This window comes from Psittacula echo (assembly GCF_963264785.1).
Source record: "Psittacula echo genome assembly, chromosome: 2".
Taxonomy (NCBI): domain Eukaryota; kingdom Metazoa; phylum Chordata; class Aves; order Psittaciformes; family Psittacidae; genus Psittacula; species Psittacula echo.
The window spans coordinates 118,908,283-118,933,428 of NC_137737.1; the positions used below are offsets into that span (position 1 = coordinate 118,908,283).

The following is a 25,146-nucleotide window of genomic DNA, read 5'->3' on the forward strand; positions in this document are numbered from 1 at the left end:
AAGCAAGGGTGTGCCACAGCTGCACAACCACCACCTATCAGAGCCAACAGGTCCCACTGGGGATTTGGAAGCTTACAAAACTTTTTGGGGAAGAGAAGATTTGGGGCTTTTTTTCCCACAGAAGGGTTAAATGGATTAAGTGAGACCTGGTATCCTGCTACCTGAACACCACACATCTGAGATAACTTGTGGGGAACAGCATGGGATTCACAGCAATCAGCATGATGATGTGAGAACTGATTCAACCAGCCACAAATACTGAAGCTTATAGAATCATAGAATAGTTAGGGTGGGAAAGGACCCTAAGATCATCTAGTTCTAACACCCCTGCCATGGGCAGGGACACCTCACATTAAACCATGCCACCCAAGGCTCTGTCCAACCTGGCCTTGGAGACCGACAGGGATGGAGCATTCACAACTTCCTTGGGCAGCCCATTCCAGTGCCTCACCACCCTCTCAGTAAAGAATTTCTTCCTTATATCCAATCTAAACTTCCCCTGTTTAAGTTTGAACCCGTTACCCCTTGTCCTGTCACTACAGTCCCTAATGAAGAGTCCCTCTCCAGCATCCTTGAAGGCCCCCTTCAGATACTGGAAGGCTGCTATGAGGTCTCCACGCAGCCTTCTCTTCTCCAGGCTGAACAGCCCCAACTTTCTCAGCCTGTCTTCATACGGGAGGTGCTCCAGTCCCCTGATCATCCTCATGGCCCTCCTCTGGACTTGTTCCAACAGTTCCATGTCCTTTTGATGTTGAGGACACCAGAACTGCACACAATACTCCAAGTGAGGTCTCACAAGAGCAGAATAGAGGGGCAGGATCACCTCCTTCGACCTGCTGGTCACGCTGCTTTTGATGCAGCCCAGGATACGGTTGGCTTTCTGGGCTGCGAGCGCACACTGAAGCCGGCTCATGCTCATTTTTTCATTGACCAACACCCCCAAGTCCTTCTCTGCAGGGCTGCTCTGGATCTCTTCTCTGCCCAACCTGTAGCTGTGCCTGGGATTGCTTCGGAAAAGCTGGCTGTCATTCATTTCCATAAATTCTCCCAGTGTTGAATTTACATCTCTTACTTGTCACAAGGGAACTTTCACAGAAAACTTTTGTTTTCCTGTTTTGAGAGAGCACTTGCATCAGTATCTCCTGCTGTTTGCAATGGCATCATTCACCACCCCTGAGGTCAGAGGCCTGATTCAGCAGAAGCGTTTTGAGTTTGAAGCCAAACTGAACTGGGGAATATATGCTCTGTGATCCTTACTGGGACTCAGGACAATTAAGTTATATTAAACTCCACAGCAGTGAGGCAGGAATTGGAGGTAGTAGCTGAGTTGAGAAGCTATGAACATAAAAACCTTCATTTTGGGTGCCTCAAGTAGCAGCTGGACACTTGAACTCTTTTGTGGACCTTTGCTTGTATGATCTCCAAGTCCTTTGAATTATTTTTAAATTGTATTTACCTGAAAAGGATCTCAACTCCATTATCCACTGATGTTCACTGTTTTATCTGTGACCAGTTCCTAGAGATTACATTCTCCCGCCAGCATCTTTTACAGGTAGTGGCTTGCAATTAGTGACCACTGGAGTCCATGGAGTAGACACAAGGCAAGAGATCAGTAATGGATAAAAAAGCAAGGGTTAAAGAAAATCTAGAATCCCAGTTTCTGTATATGGAGAAGTCACTAAGTTCAGGTACTTAAGATGATGATCTTGCAATGGTTTGCTACAGTATGTTCGCATAACCCTATTTTAGGGAGTGACTGAGGGTAAAAAAGAGCTGTGAAACTAGAGGTTTTCATAAGGAGATGACTCTTGTTACCCCTTTCCACATCTCAGCGTGTACAAACTCCAGTGTGAAAGCTGCTTAGTAGCACTCTATGTACCTTGTGCTATTTGAGCAAACAAGCCTGTCAACCTTTGCATCAATGCAAAGCCTCACAGGCCTTTGAACATTCCGCATTCTCATCCTCCCCTGGTACCACAATAGCTTAGAAACGTGTTTTTTTTTTCCAGAAATGTTGAAGCTGCATCCAAGTAAGATTGTTGCCAATGCTAATCTCAGCACTGGCATCATTAGCAAAGCAGAGATCATGCTGTGTAAACAGTACGACAGATCTGTTTGTCTCATGCTTTAAACATGACACTTGCTTTTTCTGGCCACCATTTTGTATTTTCCCCAGTTTTCTGAAGTAAATCTGAAACTCATCTGAAACTGAAATCAGCAACTATGAAATCAGCCAGAGACTATAAACTCTCAGGACTGTGAAAATGCCAGTTTTCATTATCCAGAGGCTTAGATAGCTAATTTGGCTGAAGCTGCAAACACTGAAGGTAGGACTGGGATCTGTTTGTGCCTTAGCTAGAGGATCTGGAATGGACAAAAATCTTGCTAGGGCCCTTAACAGAAGGAGCAAGCAGTGCTCTGAAAATCACAGGATCACAGAACCATAGAATAGTTAGGGTTGGAAAGGACCTTAAGATCATCAAGTTCCAACCCCCCTGCCATGGGCAGGGACACCTCACACTAAACCATGTCACTCAAGGCTCTGTCCAACCTGGCCTTGAACACCACCAAGGATGGAGCACTCACAACCTCCCTGGGCAACCCATTCCAGTGCCTCACCACCCTCTCAGTAAAGAATTTCTTCCTTATATCCAATCTAAACTTCCCCTGTTTAAGTTTGAACCCGTTACCCCTTGTCCTGTCACTACAGTCCCTGATGAAGAGTCCATCCCCACCATCCTTGTAGGCCCCCTTCAGGTACTGGAAGGCTGCTATGAGGTCTCCACGCAGCCTTCTCTTCTCCAGGCTGAACAGCCCCAACTTTCTCAGCCTGTCTTCATACAGGAGGTGCTCCAGTCCCCTGATCATCCTCGCGGGCCTACTCTGGACTTGTTCCAACAGTTCCATGTCCTTTTTGTGTTGAGGACACCAGAACTGCACACAATACTCCAAGTGAGGTCTCCCGAGAGCCAAGTAGAGGGGCAGGATCACCTCCTTTGACCTGCTGGTCACGCTCCTTTGGATGCAGCCCAGGATACGGTTGGCTTTCTGAGCTGCGAGCGCACACTGCAGGCTCATGTTCATTTTCTCATCGACCAACACCCCCAAGTACTTCTGTGCAGGGCTGCTCTGAATCTCTTCTCTGCCCAACCTGTAGCTGTGCCTGGGATTGCTCCGACCCAGGTGTAGGACCTTGCACTTGGCATGGTTAAACTTCATCAGGTTGGCATCAGCTCACCTCACAAGCGTGTCGAGGTCCCTCTGGATGGCATCCCTTCCCTCCGGTGTATCAACCGAACCACACAGCTTGGTGTCATCGGCAAACTTGCTGAGGGCGCACTCAATCCCACTGTCCATGTCACCGACAAAGATGTTGAACAAGACCGGTCCCAACACCGATCCCTTAGGGACACCACTCGTTACTGGTCTCCAGCCGGACATCGAGTCATTGACCACAACTCTTTGCGTGCGGCCATCCAGCCAGTTCTTTATCCACCGAGTGGTCCACCCATCAAATTGATGTCTCTCCAATTCAGAGACAAGGATGTCACGTGGGACAGTGTCGAACGCTTTGCACAAGTCCAGGTAGATGACGTCAACTGCTCTGCCCCTGTCCATCAGTTTCGTAGCCCCATCATAGAAGGCCAGCAAATTGGTCAAGCAGGATTTCCCCTTAGTGAAGCCATGCTGGCTGTCACCAACCACCTCCTTGTTTTTCATGTGCCTTAGCATGCCTTCCAGGAGAATCTGCTCCAAGATTTTGCCAGGCACAGAGGTGAGACTGACTGGTCTGTAATTCCCTGAGTCATCCATTTTCCCCTTCTTGAAAATGGGGTTCTATTTCCCTTCTTCCAGTCGTTGGGAACTTCACCTGACTGCCATGATTTTTCAAATATGATGGCCAGTGGCTTAGCAACTTCATTTGCCAGCTCCTTCAGGACCCGCGGATGGATGTTGTCAGGTCCCATGGACTTGTGTACGTTTAGGTTTTTAAGATGGTCTCGAACCAGATCCTCTCCTACAGTGGGCCTAGGGTCCTCATTCTCACAGTCCCTGCGTTCGCCTTCCAAGACTTGGGTGGTGTGGTCAGAGCCTTTGCCAGTGAAGGCTGAGGCAAAGAAGTCATTAAGAACCTCAGCCTTCTCCAAATCCCGGGTAGCCAGTTCTCCCGATATCTTCCGCAGGGAGCCTACGTTGTTCCTAGTCTGTCTTTTATTCGCTAAGTACCTATAGAATCCCTTCCTGTTACCTTTCACATCCCTAGCCAAGTTTAATTCTAACTGGGCCTTAGCTTTCCTAACCTAGTCCCTAGCTTCCTGGACAACATCCCTGTATTCTTCCCAGTCCGCCTGTCCCTGCTTCCATCTTTTATAAGCTTCTTTTTTCCTTCAAATTTTCCTGAGCAGCTCCTTATCCATCCAAGGAGGCCTCCTTGCTGCCCTTCAGCTTACAACTCTGAGAAACAGTGTCCTGCTGGGGCCAGGCTTTAGCAACACATGATTCAGAACATTTAATGCATATCTGCTTCACAACTACAGTCTCAGTTCTAGCCAATACCTCTGCAACACACACTTCCTGCTTTCCAGCTCAGGAGATGAGCAGCAGCACTATAACAGCAGGGAATAGCAGGCACAACAGCACCTGGCCACTGCATTAACATAGCTCTGCAAGCTACACAGTTATGGATTATATCATGCATGGCAGTTTTCTGCACAGCCATGCTTTTCCTCACATGCCCAAATGTCCAGTCCTCACATATGGTCTCAAGTCAGCATTAGTACAAAATCCAAAACAACCCTGGCAGCTGAAGATATCTCATGCCCAATTACACAGCTAGTCAAGCCCTTACAGACCCTTTTGCACTGTGGTACCTTGAATTTCTGTGAATGTAAGGCTTTATCCACATCAGCAACTCTGGAAAAGACTCAGATTACATTAAAACATGCCCTAGTAAAAAACTATTTTACTATATCCCTGAAAGAGAAATTTCAGATTTTTTTATCATAAAAAGAATCAGAGAATGATCCTACATCCTCTATACATATATCTAAGCAAGAAATTCAAAGAAATATTTCAGTATAAAACATAGACGTAGATACTTTGTTTTCTACCAGCTATCAGCACACAGCCCTTAAGCTTCCCGTAGGGCAATACTGCCCTCTTTTGGCGCAACCCGTTATGGACAATGTTTTACAATGGAATTTTCAGCAAGGTTAGGAAGCGTGTCTTAGGGATACACTTTTTATTTTGTAGAAAATAACCCCCCTGAATGTTGGGAAAAAACAAAAAAAATCCCAAACACAAAAACCCACAACAAAAAATCCCAAACCAACAAAAAAATCCAAATCAAACCCGAAGCACTACAAATAACAGATTTACTCAGTTTTTCAGGATGTTGATCTAAAAAGGTCACTAGTGGTAACGGACTGCCGAAAACCAAAGTTACAGAATGGGTTATATGTGGAGCAAACAGTATAAAACCAGTGCATTATATGTCTGCTCTTACTGATTACAGCACAGATATGCACTGTACCATTTAGGAGGCACAAACTGAAGGCTGGACAAAAGCTAAAGATCGAAAGATAAAAAACCCCAGGCATTTAAACTGGTCAAAACACTGAGCAAAATCTCCTTTCAAGCTAACATATACAAAGTCTGTCAATTGTACAGATGTAGGAATGGGCAGAAATTGAAAGTATTGAAACAGGAATCCAAACTTGCTAATTTTTCCATGATGTAACTGATCTGCTGTTAATGTACCAGTCACTTCCTCCATCCAAGTGTCCCACAACTCAAATCCTTATTGCTGCTCTTGTCCCAACCCTAAAAAATAGATTGAGAAAATGCTTTTTGTTCACTTAGTGAAGTAGAGATAAGAAGGCTCACTTGTCTAATGTGTCATATGGGACTGACACTGCTAACAACAGGCCATGCCCTTAGTACCGAGTTTGCAAGGCCCCTGGACTCACTGTATCTCAGCTTTCCTTCACCTGCCCATAGCTCAGTTTAGCTGTGACAGCAACCCCTCTAGTTGACCTGGTGTGTCGATAGGTAACCTGTTTTGCTCATCTTAACCTTTGTGTGCTACAAGAATAGTTTTACACAGGTAACAGTAAAAAGCTATTACTTGTGGCAGAACAAGGTATTTACAATTTTCACAGATTACTGCAGAACACACTGCCAAGATATGAGAGCAGATGGAGGCCCTGAGAAGTGGGGACACAGGAAGCAGCAGAGGTGAACACTGCAATGGGATAGCAATATATGGGGCTGGTGTTTGGTATGAGGGGATCCAACAGCTGTGCAGTTCTATAATGGCCAGTAAAATCAAAATGTAGACCAAAAGCCTGATAAAACTGTTCTCAGGGGTAACAAAATATAGTCCCTAACATCTACAGATTATCATACATATAGAACTTTGATACAAGCTGGCGCAACAGAACAAAGTAAGATGAAAAAGCATGTTACCCAACATAAATGACTCCCAAACTGATCCCAAGAGAGTAAGAAGGAACCAGCAACATCAATGAAATGTTCTTCCCATGGACTGCAGAATTCTGTGTTAACCTCTCCAGCAGCTGCAGGCTATGGTTTAACACTCGAGGAAAAGGGAGAATCCAAGAGAAGGAGCAGAAATGAAGAAGTGCACGTGCTGCAATTTAAATTGCATTACAGTGAATTTTCTTTCGTCTATGTAAAAGTATTCTAACTGCACTATTCTTTTCTAAAATACTTAGGCCTAGACTAACCATGATTCTTGAATTACTCTTAAGATCTCAAAGTCTGTATGTGTATATAGATCTCTCCGCCCAAAAGAATTATTTTTATTGTAACACCTTAAAGAGAGAAACCTACCTACCCCTTTCTAGGAACTAAAGATTAATGAGCCTCCAGATATTGACTAGGAATCTCGTGAAAGCTTCAGTAAAAATAATCACTTCAGTTGTGATTGTTTCTATCAGAAGATGGGAAGAGACCCTCTCAGACACACAGATTGTCAGATTTGTAATAGAGAACAGCCATTTACCAACACAGTTTCAGAAATGAGTCTTAAGTAAGGCTCCTAGTTAGTTTCATTGCTTAAATAACCCAATTTTCAGAGAAGTGATATGAACAGAAGCCATTAGACTTCAAAACCAAAGTATAGAGAAATGTGATCAAACTGAACACACTGTCTCAAGAATCTAAAAAGGACATCCTGGCCAAGTATTTCATAGACTTCTAGTTCACAGCCAGCAGAGAACAGAGCTTTAACAGGGAGGTATCAAAGCTCTTTCAGCTGCCCTGACAAACCAGTTTAAAGCACCACAGAATAGAAAGGATGACAAATCAGAAGACTCTAGAAAGAAAATACTACCATCATGGCAAGAAGCACTAAATCAGCATCAGATTCTTGGTTCCATACTGACCATAAACATGGTGCAAGCCTGCAGCTAAACAAGCCAGCTTTGCTGGAGCAGAGTAATTCAACAATTTGGGAGGTACACTGTAAAGCTACAGAAGGCAAAAACAGAGGCATTTATCAAGCCAGACATCTAGATTTTAATGGGAGTTATTTTTACTGAATGATAGCAAGAAACACAACTTTCAAGCCTTACTGTTCCAGTCACACTTCAATGACCCTCATACATAATTTAAGTGTTGTCAAAATAATTAGCAGCTCATTAAGGTGGAGTTTTATACAAACCTCTAAGAACCCAGCACACACTCACACTCCTTTATCTTTTTTAATTGATCAGTAAATCCCACAAAGGTAGAAGCCTTCAGTTTTACTCAATTACATGAATGGTGAAAGGAGACACTCTCAAGGAAATATGGATTAATATTTAATGAGTTAAAACCGCTTTAATCAGAACATGCCACATTTGATTACATTCCCTACTTGCTTTCAAGCTGACAGGTAAAGATGCACTTTAAAAATTAGAGAAAAAGATGACACCATTTACAAAGAGGAAAACAGTCTCAAATGGCCTGCACCTAAGCAAGCAAGAGACAGCGCTCAGCTTAACAGAACTATTGAGGTTTATTTCAATGAAAAGAGTGCTAAGTTTTTGATGCAGTTGTTATTTCCTGAACAACATGGGATTAAAAACTAGGGTTTCTGAAAAGCCTGCACTAGTCTTGAGTCTTCCTCCAGACCAAAGGTAAAAATCTCTGCATGTTCCAACTCATCACATCTTTCCTTACAGTGACCACATCTGAAGTACTGCTAGTCAGCCTAGCCTACCCACCTTGTACTTTTCCTCCTAGTGGTAATGGAACAGGGCTGCACAAAGAGGGAGTTTCAATAGAAAGCATGAGCTGCTAGATGCTCATCACCCTTACTGTTCTTACCTCAAAGTTTTCCTTATTTATTTTGACCCAGACAGTTGCTCTGTTGAGGATAAAACCAATCTCAACATTTTGAGAGGAAAAAAAACCCAATCCAACCATGAAACTCAAGTGTAGCTTTTGGGCTCTCCAGCTAACTCTCCACAAACATACTTCGAAAGCAGTGCTGGGCCCAAAATGTTTTTTTCCTGAGTCATGAGTGACATGTCATCTTCCAGCCTTTGCAAAAATTTGAAATTCAGCAAGAAGGTGTATTACTCTATTTCTGAAATTCAAGAATAGCCTTTATTAAAAACTTACTGACCTAACTATGAACAAACTGGTATCTGAATTTCCAAGTAACTGAAAGTACTTGCACAGAAACACAAGAAATTCAAGCAAGCAGAAACCACAAAAAACCCCCAAAAAACGAAAAAAAAAAAGCTATTTTATTGCAACAACGTCCCCATCATCAACTGAGATGGCAAAAATTTTTTAATTCATTTTGCATTTCTACCTTTTATTTATGTAAATATAAATTCAAAAGTGTAAAATAAATCCACATATAAAACACAGAACATTCTCTTTCAGTTACTCCAAAAAAATCTTACATAAGGAAGAATCATGACAAGTCAGCCACTGTCCATTTTTCCTAGTATATAGGCATGACAGAATACAGAAATTTATTCCCCAAAAGCATTCTGTATAAAGTCCTTAAAATATTTAAGTAATATTTAGTAATCTCATACTCCTGAGCTTATGGATGTCAATTCCAAGAAAAGGAGAGACAAAAACCATCTCAAACTTCAGGTTATTTCAACTCCATCTAAAATAATCCATTTAAAAGAAGATTATATTCAATTCTTATAGGTAAAGCATCACAATTACTCTATTAGTATCATTATCTGGGAAAACTGTTTCTTAATTAGATGTTTCCGCTTTTAAAATAAAGTCAGAATATCTCAAATAGTTTTGCTCACTTACACTGTAAATACATTGCGGAAAGTAACTCCACATGCTGGTACAACAGGCCTTCATGAAGTTCCACTTAAACATTACTATGATGTACCTTAAAAAACAGGGACTACAGCATGAAATGCACCATGAAGAGTCAAGTATCATGGAATTATGTATTATCTTCCTCCTTGGATGCAACAAAATGCTTATGTATTTTGGAAGTCAGTATTAGACCACATGAATACTGGCTGGTTATAAACACCTGGACTAGGAACATTTACTGTTTTAGGAAAATGGGCTTATTTATTTTATTGTTATTACACCAAAAAATTGTTACCAGTATTATAAAATGTATCGTGCAGGATATTTCAAGAGGAATGTTTTTCACTGGGTCCAACAGGCATATGCTTCCAATGATTGTGGCTTTTAATGCATATCATGCCAAGTTCTTAATAAACAGTTTTCGCTCATTGGTTACGTTACTACAGAGTGAAGAAATTAAGATGGTAAAAGCAAACAAAGTTAAAAATGAGAACTGCAAGTAACTTCACAACTAGAAGAGGAAAAATCGTAGAAGGACTTAACTCAGCACTATTGTGGGTCCCCACAGCTGCACTGCTACTCTTAAGTTTCCAAAAGATGCAAATGGATTTATAAATATTTTTGTGCTAAGAGCCATGCTCAGAAACAAAATAAAGGCTAGCACAAGTCTACCTTCCTGGAGATGCATGTTAAGTATAAAATTCAGTTACTAAAGTGCATTTGCGGAACAAATTCTAACTTCTATTATAGCTATCCCAATAAGCAATACAAACTAAACTTTGTTGAAATTCTACCTCTACTTAAAAGCAGTAAATATAGATGGCTGAAATCTAAATTACAGTCTTGTACTATCAAACATTTTGACTCAATGCTGTGAGCTGCAGAAACAAACAAAATGTACTGTCCTAAACTTCCTGTAAATGAGGAGGTACCTCTAGTCAGAAATCCTGAAAGCGTAGAATGGAGTTAAGTATAAGCAGAACTGAAGTAAGCATTGCTTTCTGTTTCTTATTCAATATGGCATTTCTTTAAGGCTCTGAGAGAAGCTGTTAGTTTTTCTCAAGATCTTTTGGCAAGAGATATAAACACAGAAATAGCAGGGTCATCTGACATTTCAGAACTTGTATTTTCATACATCATTAAAGCCAGCTCATTCAGTGTCTGTATATATTTATTGCACTTGTGTTGTTGGAATACATCTATACCAACATAGTAATAATGATTGCAACAAAGCCATAGTAAAATAAAAGGGTCTGACTCGGACATTAGAGGGTAAATGTCTGCATGTTTAAAATGTTCCCCTAATAGTAATAAATACAGACAAAATGCTCATCAAGTCAGATGCACATGTTTAACAACTATTTAGCATATATAAAATTTCACTCATCCTTTTATCAATACAAATCTGTTAGGGATCAAAAAAGACTTACCATGCAAAATATTGATTAGTGCTGCATAATGGAATATATATTTCTATCAGAGTTAAAACAGCATTTTTAAAATTTAAAGAAAAATAGATTTTTAAAAAGGGATTCTATTGTTGAATGCAAGTCTTCCTTGTAGCAAAGACAAGATAGAGACAAGTTACGATTTATAGCTGTACTTCAGTCTTGATGAAAGACTAATAATTATTTGTCCACCTACTTAATAAATGCTACATTTTCAAGAATAAAAGGAACTATCAGTAGGCATTATTTCTACTTAAACCAAGTTATTTATTTCTCTCTGTAATAGGTCAAGTATGCTTTTAAAGATTCAGGTAATGGTAGACTCATAATTTTCTCTCTCAACAGATTTCGAGGAGGTTCTTCTGGCTTCAAGGCTTCACTGTGATCTTTTTCCTCCTCCTCTTTGTTATCATCTTCCATTCTTTCATCTTCTTCACTATCTAGTGGCTGAGGAATGAGCTGATTACCAACAAACACATAGGTGTTAATCCTGCGTCTACGACATCTCCTGCGTTTTCGTTTCGGGGGAGCCTTCTGAGCAATACCCTTGGCTTTCATCTCCTCATTTATGAAGTTTCTAAGGGTGCGTCTGATATATATTCGAGCGAGGTCCTGGAGATTCCTAACAGCACATGGAGCTAAAAATGAAAAGAAACTAAGTTATACTAAGTTCCCTCTAGCACAAAAATTACTGCTTTGCAGCTAACACTGAAGCTCAAGAGTAACTGAAACTTCTGTACATGCTACAATATGCAAATGAAACAAGGGTAGAAAGAGCCACCTTGACAAACCTTGTGGCACAGTCCAGGAAATTAAGAGGTCTTTTGGTAGATACACAAGAGAAGTAGAAAGCATGAACAGATTATTAACATAAATGTAAGAAAGCATACAACAAATACTGTCACCTTTTAGCACCTGGGACATCTTGGGACCTACTGCTGGCACTATTTCAAGATCAGCTGATGGGATACAATTTCTAGCCCTGTGTCACATTCGTTTAGGCAAGTGCCTTTCTTCTGCTCCCTCTTCTACTCACTATTCTTCTCCCTACTTCCTACTGAATCCCACTTATGAAGGAGGGCCACGTCAACTTCACAGCTGACCAACCAGGTAAGTCACCCATGGCTTTGCAGCAGAAAAGGATCAAAATTACTGAAGATCTGAAGGAAAAAGAAGGAAAAAAAATGCGGGTAACAAAAAGCCAAAGCCACATATTTTCCAATGACAAACAGGCAGGTGGTGGTGAAGAAGTATTGCTGGGCTGGTGGATGCCTGCCCTAGACCAGCTGCAGCTGACTAATTCCAAGGAAAACAAAAGCAAGAAAGCAACCAACCAAAAAAAACAGCCTTTTGAACTTTCTTTCTTGTCATTTTAATTACTATACAAAGTAGCATAAAATTAATTGGGACTAACAGCAAGAAAAAACCTAGTGCAGAAATAGTTTCGATAATCACACTCCCAGTATTGCTTTCCGCTTAAAAAACCAAAAAACCCTAAAAACACCCAACCCAAGACATTCAATGTATTTCAAGCAAAATCTATCATTTCATACATTGACTTCAGTTGCATGCTAGTTACTCATATCTGAGACAGAAAGGATGTTTATAACCATCAACACTGACTTCAGCTCATGCCAATGGAAATAAAAAAACCTCACGTAACATACCTCCCAAAACCAAAAAAAAAACCAGCCCCCCACCCCCCAAAAAAACCCAAGCTCCATTTTTTTAATATTAAACCAACTCAAAATTCAAAACCAAACAAAACCCTATCTAACCATACAAAACACATTTAGAAGACCAAGCTAAACAAGCCAGGATTGCAGACTGCCAATCACAGTAAAAGCAAGCAGAAGGCATATAAAGTTGAAGGAGTGGACTAGCAGGCATTATTCCCATATACAGAACTGTCTTAAGAGAGACTTCATAAAATCAGAAAGAAAGAAAATTATTTCCTTCAAAAGATGATGGAATAATTTTGAAACACTGTGTCCCACAAAAGGTTTAATAACAGCAAACTCTCAGCTTTCTTATCCTGTGAAGTAAAATAAAACACAGTATTTTTAGTGCTAGTTATTATTATATGCTATTTGATAATAAGAAAATATTACTATATAATATTTGATAATAATTTAATAATCTAAAAGGTTTAAAGACAAAGTAAGCCACTCACAGTCACATTCCAGATCATAAGCTATAACTGGTAACTATCAACAATTTGCAGTACATAAAGGAAGTCAAGGCCTAAAACTCCTGCACTTATGTTCAGAAATTCCAGGCACACACACACAAGCTACAAAGAAAATCAGCTTTTAGAAAGCTTCAGACTTGCTGCATTTTTTGAATTAGAGAAATGCTTGATAGGTAGAAAAAAAAGTTAAGAAGTCTTAACAGTGAGACAGTCACAAAGCTTTCCTATGCAGGTATTAAAATCTATTTGACTACACAACTACTCAGGAGGATACCTAGGGAAAACTTCAAGTAACAGAAGCAGTCTTAAGTTCCGCTGACATTCATGGATTTAAGCCAAACTGACCAAGAAAGACAACTCACTTTTTTTTCGAGTAGCGATTTTCTCCAAACTTGCTTGATGTTTAAAAACACAGTAAGATTTAACTAACCCTTTATCTAAGAAGTTTCATTTTTTCTCCTTCATTATGATTAAAGAAAATGGAAAAAAAATTAAACTTCAATAAAATCTACCGTTGTGACTTACCAGGGATGTACTAGACTCATGATTAAGAGATTTTTAATACATACAGTGCACTGTGGATCAATACAAGTTTACTTCCCACATTAAGTTAAAAGCACGAAGCTGTGCAATCATGTTAACACCCTGCTGAAGTGCAGAACTTCTTTGAAATGCGGAGTATTTATTTTACCAGTGCTAGTGGTGCTTGACCTTTTATCACATATCTTACAGTCTACCCAAAGACAGAGTTTGTCCTTGCAACATGCCACACAGTATAGCCTCTCTGGTGTTAAGTCATCTTAAATCATTTACACATACGATGAGAATCTGGATGCGGTTTACTGCAAACCTGTCTCAGTTTGTCTCCTAAACGCATTAATCGAACCATCCACTTAATGGATTTATTTATTATTTTTTAATGAGAAGAACAGGATGCAATTTTTGAAAGTTTAGTGTCCTAATGTCCACTTCTTTCCAATTATCTAGTAGTAGTGAACTGTGTTCTAACCAATAACTAAGCTGCTTTACCAACACCTCTGCAGTTTTCTATGAGAAAAAAATCCTACTTTGGGAATGACTGGCTGACAGATATTTTACTAAGCTCTATATACATAAGAGAGTTATAATCGTAGTCTATATATAACACTACATATGTGTCAGAAACCATTCAATGGTTGTCCAAAGTATGGCATAGACTCGATGTTTACTTAGTAGCAACATCTGCAATTTCTAAAGTTTACAGAAGGATAATATTTACTGATGTTTACAGAAGGATAATGTTACTGGATCTGAAACAAACAGACAATACTATATAAAAGAGAAATCTGCTAGAATTTTTATTTCCTGAGCTTCAGATCCCTACTTTTTACACTCTCCCCCTCCTTTTTTTTTTTTTTTTTTTTTTTAAGCTTCATGATTCTATGATACACCTAGACCAGCCTGAGCAGTGGAAAGAAGCCTAACAGATTGCATTTTACAGTGTAATTCGAAGCCTACTTCTGAACACTACTGATCTGCACTGTTTTCATTCTGAAAATTCAGGAATAGTAATAAAGAACACTTGAAAATCCTCTTCTGAATTCTAGGGAACTAGACCATATAAAATCGTAGTAAGACCAGAAAGTTTGGCAAGCCACCTCTGTACTTCCCTGTTATCATGACACAGCCTATCTACTATGGACTTGATCTAAAGCAAAGAACAGAGTGGGGGAGGGGAGGGAGGTGAAATTAACAAATTAATTTCAGGAAATAACTTCTGAGGTCTTAAAAACCAAGTGTCAAAACAAAAATTACATAATTCTTTTGCAGAAATCATGAAAGGAAAGGATCTTCCTTACTTTGAACAAAAAAAGGTAAATACAATAAGGCATTATTCTTGGTAAGCTCACATACACTCTCAAAATTAACAGCCTGAAGGGTTTGTACCTGTTTCATTGTTAAAAAATGTGCATGGAAGCAAGAAACAGGCAAAGAGGACAGGGGATTTAGGTCCCTTCGATTATATGTTAACAGAACAAAACAGGAGAGAAAAGCTGTTGTCTTCTAGGTTTTCGGATTTATTTAAGTTCCCACATGCCACTGAACCTCTTAGCATAATTCTACACCTAGGCCTGCCTATGCTGACAGAGAATTTCAACTCTACACCTTTATCTGCCACTTCTTTCTCCCTCCCCTAATCATGTTATCATCTTGGCAACAGATGTACTTTCAGAGGCATTCAAAATGCACTTACTAATCCAATTCAGAGCACTGCAGCTAGAAAGCCAACCCCAGTGACTAATAAAATACAGCTAGGAATGACTAGATCAGTTGCAGACAGACACAAACACACTCAGCTATTAATATACTACCATACCACAGCTGCAGTTTAGGACTGCTCCTTCCATTTCAGTGCGAAAAGAAGAAATACTTTCCTCTGGGAGGCCATCAGAAAGTTAGCACTCCTGACAGACTTAATAGTAGTTCGCTATTTTATCTATACCTTCCTAGAAATAAAAAACCTGAACCAGTAAGGAAAAGAAGACTGGAAAAATAAGCTAGAAGCACTACAGTTTTAGTTCAGGATATTAACTGTTTAGCAACAGAGAACACGCGTCAAGAGCACAAAAACATATGCTTTGCTAAGCTGTACGTTCCTGTTCTTTCACTTTATGTCTGTCTATACAGCACAGTCTCTCCAATTCCAGACAACCACCAGCAAGCACTTTAGCAACCCATCAAAGGGAGCTGCAAAAGGAGTGAGCACAAACGACACTTACGCAGTCCCACAGTGTCATGTTTGCCGTTGTCATTTCTGTTTGGTTGCACTAGTGGAGCAAACGAAACAGCAAGGATATTTTTACTTTCCCATGTGTTCTGTCCCGTTCTCAAGATTTGTGTTAGCTGTGTAAAAACAAAAATAAATTAAATCAGTGGTTACAGTTTTGCTGTACTCAATACTATTCAGACTGATGTTCAAATAACACTGGTATTTTGAGCTGCTTCAGATTTATAAAGGCCATTTTGATTTCATATACCTTGGACTTTCATATACCTTGAAATATTACATAGTACATTCAGAGTACTGAATACAGCTCTTTGGCAATGGGAAGAGATGCAACTGGAAAATTAAGGCCCAAGGTTAAGTTTTGCTTTCTCTTGATTTTTTCCAAAAGCTCACAGAGTACTTTCAATTGGAAGCAACCTCTGGAGTCCCACCTCCTGCTTGAACAAGACCAACTTCGAAGTTAAGCTGGGCAACTCAGAAGCTTTTCCAATTGAGTTAAAAATAGATTTCCTAGGATTGAGATTCCCCAATTGGTCTAGGCAACATGCTGTAGTGTATAACCACTTTCATTATGAAAAACTGTGTACCCTACAGGATACATGCTGTCATCTGTAACATTCTTCTTTCAGTCCAATGTGCACCCGTGAGAACTGGATTCCTGTCTACTAGGTAAATTCTCCAACCCTTTAGGAAGCCAGGTCAGGAATTAAATGCTCCCTGAGCTGTTTCACTGCAGGCTAGATTAACTGAGATACTTCAGCTGCTCCTTCTACTTTACATGCTCTCCCCCCCTAACCATTTGTATATAACATAGAAATGGTCACAGTTTTAATTTGGTTTCAAACTGTGACTACTTCTAAGGAGGATTCCATCGATTTCAACTGACAGTATCTTAGGCCAATAAAAAAAAATTATGAAACTGAATCATGCAGGCTATGTTTAAATTATTTTAAATTATTTATGTTTTTAATTATTCTGAGAAAGCAGATACATGATGCGATCTTTCCTTCTGAAAGATAAAAGTAACTAGCAAGTTTATCAACAAGAATTTTAGTAATTATCTGTATTTAGGAGGACATCAACTTAAGTCACAATGTGTTTTTTTCAATTTCCCTATGAGTGAAACAGGGAGAATAACAACTTTCCTTTGTAAAGCCTTTTGAGATTTAAGAAGTAAAGGTGATAAAAGTGTGAAGTATTAATAAAGTAATACACCTGTCTGAAAAACATTTAATCTAACATGTAAAAGCAACACTGAAATCTGATGAAAATTATGTCATTTTTTCATTTTTTTCCCTCCTCTTACAATGTCCCACAATTTACAACTATTTCATATTTATCAGAAATAAATTCTCTTGGTTCAGAGAATGCTTTTTTTGTTTTAAAGTTGTGACTGAAAATAACTGCAGTAGAGAAATTTCCAAGCAGTTCTGGGACTGGTATAATACACTGAAAATACTATGAATGGACTTCTAGTATCACTGAAGACAGTTCTGCCACAGACTTTGTTGGAAGCAGGATATTGATGCTCTCCTACAAGTTTAAGAGAAAAAGTTCAAAACTTCATTAAAAAGACTAGCATCTGCTTAACTGCAACAAATACACTGAATCAAGATATTAGTTGAACATTAATTTAGTCAAATATACATTTAAAAGCATTCCTTAAAATTACGTATTTTTCATACTAAAAGATAAAAAGGGAAATTGTCACTAAGTCACCTGATCTTCTATAGGCATTACTAAAATGCCTCCAACTTTCAATAAAATTTTCATGTAGTTTTCATGGTCCTTCTGGACTCCAGCTCCACAGTAAATCCGGTCATACTGATGACTGTCTGAGGCTATTTCCAAACAATTACCAACCACAAAGGCAGGTTCACAGAACTCAAATCTAAGGGGAAGAAAAAAAAAGAAAAAAAACAAAGAGGGGACAAATTTCAAATTAGGATCTTTAAGAAAAGCCAGTCCAGATAAAGACTTTAAAAATATCTTTCATGTCTTCCTTTATGTAACGAAGAAAGATTAGCATACATATTTTAAAAGTCTGTATTAAGGCAAAACTACTTTGAAAATACTCTCTTTTTTTTTCCTGACACATCAGGGACCAAAGAAAAACTCTTAAGCAGTTATAATTATATATTATGCAAAACAGAAAGGGCCTCAAAGCATCACCAGACTTCCTACCTGCAAATATGTTTGTCTAACAGAACCTGACAAGCCTTACAGTAAAAGTCTTTACAACAGTACATTCATCAACAACATGCAATACCTAGGCTGTTGAATAAATACTGAAAGTTCAATACCCCCCCCTTGTTATTTTTTTTGAAAGCCCATAAAACAAGGAGAAAAAAAAAAACCAGAAAAAGAAAATATTAGTGATCTCAGAAGTATCTATTCTAATTTTCATCAGCAAATGAAAGTTACCCAAACTGCTTTTAAGTGGACCTAAATTTATACAGAAGTTGGAAGGACTGCAAGTACACTTTGTCACTGCATAAAATACCAAAGGAATGTTGTACAGCACACAGCATTAGTGCCAAAGCTTCAAATAATCTCCATTACACTGATAATTTGACATTTTTCAACTCTCTACAGCACCTTACTGCTTCAGCTGTGACATCCAAATGAAAGTAATTTACCTTTTTGTCAAAGATTTCCTTCAGCGAGGAACTTTACATTTTCCTCAAGCACTTTAAAATTAAGAAGAGAGGTTACAGAGTCGCTTACAGAAGGGATTTATGTTTGTTTTTTTTTTTTTTTTGGGGGGGGGGGGGAAGTATAAGCTAACACCTTGATGTTGCATGAAATAGTTGATAAACTTCATCCAGCAGCATTAAAATCTAATGCATCTCAAACTTCATCCAGAAGGGACAATTTTTTTTTAATTTCTTCAAATATATGTTGTCATTGTATTGTACAATGCTGACTTTCCAGCTGACTGTCATCAGAAAAGAGCTGTTTTACTTGCCTAGCAGTAGCAAATCCCAGTACACCACCTGGTAACATTCAAAACTATTTCTTCAGTTACAGCAAAACTTGGCAGCTATCATTGCTTAGGGACACTGACTATAAGGCTTGGCTGACTTTCCATCTCCAACACTGACATTAACAAATCCGAATTCTATTAAACTGAAGTTTTTGCTGGAGCTGTATGTTTTCCCCAAGACTCCAGGACGCTTGACCCTGAAAATTATACAATACTTCATTCAGAAACAGACACTAGAATCCTTTACCAGCTACTTCACAGTAGTCATGTTACACGTGGCCATCAGTCCATAATGCCGTTTCCTTGTCTAAATCCAGAGGAAAAACTGAAAGCTACAAACGCAACTGGTAGACTAAAGAGGAAAAACGAAGCAGGTGCGAGGAGGGAAGTGGGGAATGACTGCCCTGTTGCACACATCTGGGCAGTTAGCCCAGCCTGAACTGCGGCTGAAGCAATTTCATATTAACACAGAAAGACCTAGAAATACATTAGGCAAGGTTAAATGCTGTGAAGAAATTGAAACCGAAGGCACTGATGACTGTGCTAAAGAAGCAATCTCATTTCATGAGCACTTGCATTATCGTGTGGCTTTCTACATTCAGTGAAGGTCAATCAGGCAGTTCACGCTACAGCTTTAATTTCGGGTTGCCTGCAGTTTAAAAGTCAAGCATCACTACATCAATTTAATTTTAAAGTTTGAGTAAAGTACCTTTGTGGGCTTCAAAAATACAAGACAGAGAGGGCGGAAGGCAAGGAGAGAGAGAACATGGTACTTTTCTAAAATGCAGTTCTAAATCTACAGACAGTCTCTGGATAGTTGTAGAAAAATTAAGACAACCTGCCTGCCTAACTGGGAAACTTTCACAGCTACTTCTGATCTTCTCAGAATGTTCCTCTAAAAGATGGCAAACTTATCACCAGATACTCCTAACTTCTTCCTCTAATAAAAACTACCCTAAAGCTCTCGAAGCCAGTGGTCTCACACCCTCTTAAAACAAGCAGGAACACCGAACTCCCCAAGGAGTCAAAAATACAAGACAAAACAAAACCCCACAAAATATTCCCCAGACACAAAATACTCTATACACAAGCTGCAGATGAAAATCCACAGTGGTCTTTACAATCATTGTAAAAGCTGAAGGTAATTTCTCATTCAGCTCCATAGCTTGCAACCAGAATGGCATGAAAGGCAAATGAAGGCAAAGAAACAATTTCTGTATTACACCTATAAGAATGAAATGGGTAAGTACTACAGAACAACTCTGCCTATGGAAATAAATTGGCTGGACTGTGCTCCCATTTTTAGCAGTTCTGTGGAGACACAAGGCTTATGACCCAAACAGCTGGTTATTTATTAGTCCATTTACTTCAAAAAAATACCCCTCCCAAATAGCTTCAGCTAATTTCAACCCAAGTGGTCAACAGCTGGAGTTTCAACAAATAACTCATTTCCTACAGCAAATCTAAACACTGCATGGACTGGAGTACATATAATTCCTGATCTCTTTAGCCCATGGCAGATAAAAAATAAGGGGGTCTCCTCAGCTCACCTGGCCATACAGTGGTAACAGGTATGGCTGCATTGGTATTGCTAGTTGCCCACTCAAACATAGGCAGTTCAGTAATTGCCCTATGTAGCTATCCTGTTGTCCAGAACGCTAAAAGAAATGGGAATAAAAGGTCATTAATTGCCTCTGGTCATAGCAGTAAGTTCATTCAAAAGCCAACCCTCTTCATTCATGCTTCCCACAAAACCAACTGCTTCACATGTTATGGTATGAGCAGTGACAAAATACCAGCAATAAAGGCATACAGAGATCATAGTTAGTAGAGTATTATGGGCTTTTCAAACGTAATTAAGTCATGCAACTGCAAACCTTACTCCTCCACACTCCCCTGTAACGTAAACCTCACCAATGATGCCACAAGTCTCTTTCCCCACTCCCTGAATCTTCAACTGATTCCATTATTACAAAGATATGCATCTGAATTAGAAAGAGCTGATAAATGTATCTAATCCAGTAATATGTGATGACCTTCTAACAGAGACTAAAGTATAATTTTGAGAATGTTCTTTCTACTAACTCGCCCAAATAATTTTCAAAATAAGCTAATTAATAGTTAATTTCAGCTTTACTCAAATATAAAAAAAGACTCCATCATTTGATCAGGAAATGATCTAAAACTTAAATACAAAGATACTGCAAATACAAGGGAGTAAGCAATTTGAAGAATTTTGAAGATGCCAGCAGCATCACAAGCCTGTTAGTCTTACAGTATGAAAGTCCTATCAAGCACATTGTTTTACTACGGAACTTGCCCTAATCAAACCCAAATTCTTTTAATCCTACTTGTCACTATACCAAACAAGTTGATTTTATTCCTGTTGCCTTCGGGATATCAAAACACTTCAGATATTCCATTTCCTTCTGTGTTGCACAGTGCTATCTTTCATTAGATTAATAAAATTGCTGAAAATAAATGGCTTATTGCTTTAACATGCAGTATTGACAATCACATAAGCTATCTATCAAGATGAGATAATATATCACAATTTTTTATTATGGTTTTTTTTGCTTACTGAGTTGAAACTGAACTAAGAAATGCCAAGTGTTCTTTATCATTTGTTTATCTCCACCAAATGGAGAGGGTGTCTTTGCAGACCTTTATATAGGTAACATGAAAAAACTCTTTACTTCATACATCAGATGCCAAAAATAAGCAATAATTAAGTACTGGAGCAATATGGAGAAGTTCTAATCACATTAGGTTCTTCAGCTGAACCTGGTATCTTGATTATGAGAGAACCAATTGCCAATAGAACATAGCAACAGAAAATGAGCACTTGTCATAGGATAAATTTAAGCACACACAGATCACGTTTAGCAATGGTCCAAGGTAATCAAGCAGTTTCAAGCATACAGAACATCTGTTGACCTGATTCTGTCCCTTCCATCTTTTGCATTTTTGTAATCTGTCCCTCAAACATTTCAAGTTCATCTTCAAAACAGCCACGGTATTTTTATTCCAACTAAATGTTAAAAAAAAAAAAAAAAAAAATCTGTAGAATTTTAAGAGCGTTTCTGTCTGCTGCAGCAACTTACAAAAATTATCAAGTCATAGATTTACAGCCCATGATCTTTTAAGTAAGATTCCCCACAGATGTCAATACAATGAAACATTACATTATGGTATAAAATGAACATCCATTTAAAAGAAAGCACACAGACAAAGAACTAAGATTAAAAGGTTTGTTGCTCTTGTATCCATATCCACCAATCTAATACTTGTGTGATAGCAAGACATTAATTAAAAAAAAAGAGAATAGTACAATAATCTACCCTAACAGCACAGGTTGTTTTAAAGGGGGGTTAATTCATTGCTCCTACCATAATACCCACCCAGAGAATGGACCCTTTAATTACTTCCAACTCTAAAGATGTACAGGATGCTTCTTGGGCTAAGCAATTCTACCTATACAACCTTCATGAATGCAGGATGTTATCCTGATGTCTCTTCAAGATGAAACTAGGTGCAAATATATAATTGATTCTTTAAAAAGGAACAAGTTCAATAGAAGGAAAAAAAAAATCAAATAATTTAAAGGAAAACCAATTTTCAACATCCACAGGCCCATGTTTGAAGGAAACAGTAAGATGTACAAGATGCTTTAAAAAGTACAATATTGAGGAACCACTTAAACAACTTATGCCTGTCTTTTGCTAGGAGAAAAATTAATTAGTTCTTAAAAACTTGCATCAGTCCAACTACATTTACACCTCTGAACCACTACATTCATACCAGAGTATCACCTCACAGTACTCTTCTGCCTATCCCCATGTTTACTAAACACACTTTTATTCTCAGCTTGCTGCTCACAGCCCCTTAACAGAAAGCCTATTCCAGTATGAATTCATACTGGAACATGAATATGAAATACAAATATCAGAATATGAAAATATTCTGTTTTCCCATCCACATTCCTTGAGTCAGTCAACTCAAACCTTCTAAAAAGGTCTGAAACCTCATTCAGTACCACCAAGCTACTCCAAGTCATTCCCTCTAGTAAGAAGTTCATGTATTTAAATTCAAGCACAAAGGACTACTCTTCAACTTTAATGATGTGTAAGAAAAGCCTGGCCAGTTAACACTTGCCATTTAATCTACAGTGGTACTACACTGGAACAAAGAATTTGAAAGCACTGCAAGGCAAATTTCACAAAAAATCATGGAGAAAAAAAGAAAACAAAACAAAACCAGGTTTTAATAGATATTCCAAAATAGAATAGTAAATCCAAAGTAAGAACCAATAAAATTAGCTTTACATGAAACTTCCCTTAGGCCAAATACATTAATAACCAGACACTGAAATTAATTCGCAAATGTGTAGACTCTGAAAATTTATAATAGAACATTAAACTATTTATGCCACTGTGACAAAGAAGTAACAATTACTTTTGTCCTAAACTAATATACTGCTCTTCTAATTGTAATATACTGCTGACCAGTATCTGATACAAAAGGACTCCTCAAGATAGTGGAACAAGGGAAAGAAAATAAAACTAGTAGATTGGTCTAGAAGTTTCTTACTCTTTTCACCTACAAAACACTGGCCTATCTTTCTAAAACACAGCTACAGCAGCTGAAAAAATTAGTGTTTTCTGTATTTATTTTAAGATAAGGACTGAAAAGCCACACATAATTTAATCTAGAAAATTCTAACTCCTTTGCCTGTTTGCATTAAAAAGACAAGCCTCTCAGAGCCTCTCGTATGTCAGGCAGAAGAATTTAATAAATTGGTAATTTTACTCCAAGTACTCTTAGAACCTGTTTAAGTACTGATGCATTCACTGGAAGAAACTGTGAAGAAGTGCTTCAGGTAACTTAGCCAACATTTCAGGTTTTAAACTGACGTAAAACTTATCTTCGAGAACCACATACAAAGGTCAATACTCTCACGGCTTTGTGCAATACAAGATGCCACAAGAAGACGGAACAGAATAATGGAACGCTTTCCAATTTCTATGCTTCATTAGATTTTCTCCTTTGACTTGACTGTAAACGTGCTTCAGAACTAGTGTATCAATTGGATTTAAAAGTGGCACTTACATATCGCAGGAAAAGGTTTTCCCGTTTGTTTCTTAATAAATACTTCCCATGTTATATCCTGCCAGTGATGTCTATTTAAGATTAAATCACTATCCAAGAAACTTAAAACCTGCATCAGCTAATATGGGAATACAATTTCTAAAGGCTGTTCTTCCCTATTAAGTGGGACAACAGCATGACAAGATGGAAAGTTCTTTTTTCCTCTCCATTATCCATTCAATTGTATTCAAGCATTTTTTCAGCATCTCTGAAGCAGTCTTTGGTTCACATATAAATGCATATTCAGGGATTGCTGGCACATTTTGTGGAAAAGTTACATTTTACCTGTTAGTATTGTTCTTTGTGAGACCTTCTGCATGTAAACTACAAATTCTAGAATAAATGAAAACAAAAATATTCAATCGTTGAAAACAAAACAAAACCTACAATGACAACTTTTAAGTCCCTGTATCTAATTACAATAATATTATTTTTACCAGCACTAAAGTGATGCTGGTAGAATTTCTATATAGTAATTTTGCCTCTAACATCTTTTTCAGCTTTCAGGCTGTAAGAAACCTGTACCTCTACTTTGCTTGTATGTGTCATCTCCGTTTTTAAATAAAATTATCTTCTATTATATTATTCTTATGAATAAAATTGCTTTTCTATTATATAACCTCATCCTTTTTATAATTTCTGATAGTCTTATCACTTTCACTCAAGTGAAACAAACACATTACTCTTTTCTGAAGAAAAACTGAAACATTGGCTTTTAAGATTTATCTCACCCTCCCTTCAACACTGGTTTAAATTTGTAAACTTCATTATGTACTGTGGTAGCAAAATGAAGAATTACTTTTTAAAGTATATAGGAATACAGGTACATGAAAAAATTTCTGTCACTTCAGTTTACTCTCAGAGCCCTAATGTATCCATGGATAGAGGAGGAGTATTTGCTTTCTTCTTTTACTGAAGCAGAAAAGATGTTTTTTATAAGTTGAAATTGTCATGTTTTGTGAAGCAACAGATTTTACAGGAACAAGCACCAAGTGTTGTCTTCACTTGCTTTAATTTAACAGATGTTCGTACTACTACCAAAACTTGTTACAATAACAGATTTCCAATGAAAGGCAGTCTCCACAATGTTACTTATTTCTAAAAGAATTTTATGCATGGTTCTGAGGGGGCAAAAATATGTATTTCTGCAACTATCAAATGCTTTAAAAATGCAGGTTTTGTTCCTTCCTAGGTAAAAGTAGATTAAATTGTCATTTTTTGAGCATTCTGGTTTACAAGGTGTAGGACTAGAAATATTATTTCTCTCTAATATGTCCTAATTAAAGAAGGAATATTC

At 38.2% G+C, this 25,146-nt stretch overlaps 1 protein-coding gene across 6 annotated transcripts in view; it reads right to left on the reverse strand.

The window, feature by feature from the left end:
• Window positions 1-8,741: 8,741 nt before the first annotated feature.
• Window positions 8,742-25,146, reverse strand: part of PCMTD1 (protein-L-isoaspartate (D-aspartate) O-methyltransferase domain containing 1) — a 43,802-nt gene continuing 27,397 nt past the window's right edge. For 5 of the 6 annotated variants that reach the window (XM_080611319.1, XM_080611321.1, XM_080611322.1 and 2 more), the window contains 3 exons: window positions 17,435-17,606; window positions 15,708-15,831; window positions 8,742-11,395 (listed from right to left, as the gene is read on the reverse strand). In XM_080611319.1, the coding sequence (XP_080467445.1) occupies window positions 11,025-11,395; window positions 15,708-15,831; window positions 17,435-17,606 (667 nt within the window). In that variant the 3' untranslated portion in view covers window positions 8,742-11,024. Of the gene's footprint in view, window positions 11,396-15,707; window positions 15,832-17,434; window positions 17,607-24,134; window positions 24,155-25,146 lie in introns of those variants that run through there. The other variant, XM_080611324.1, reaches the window with a different exon arrangement.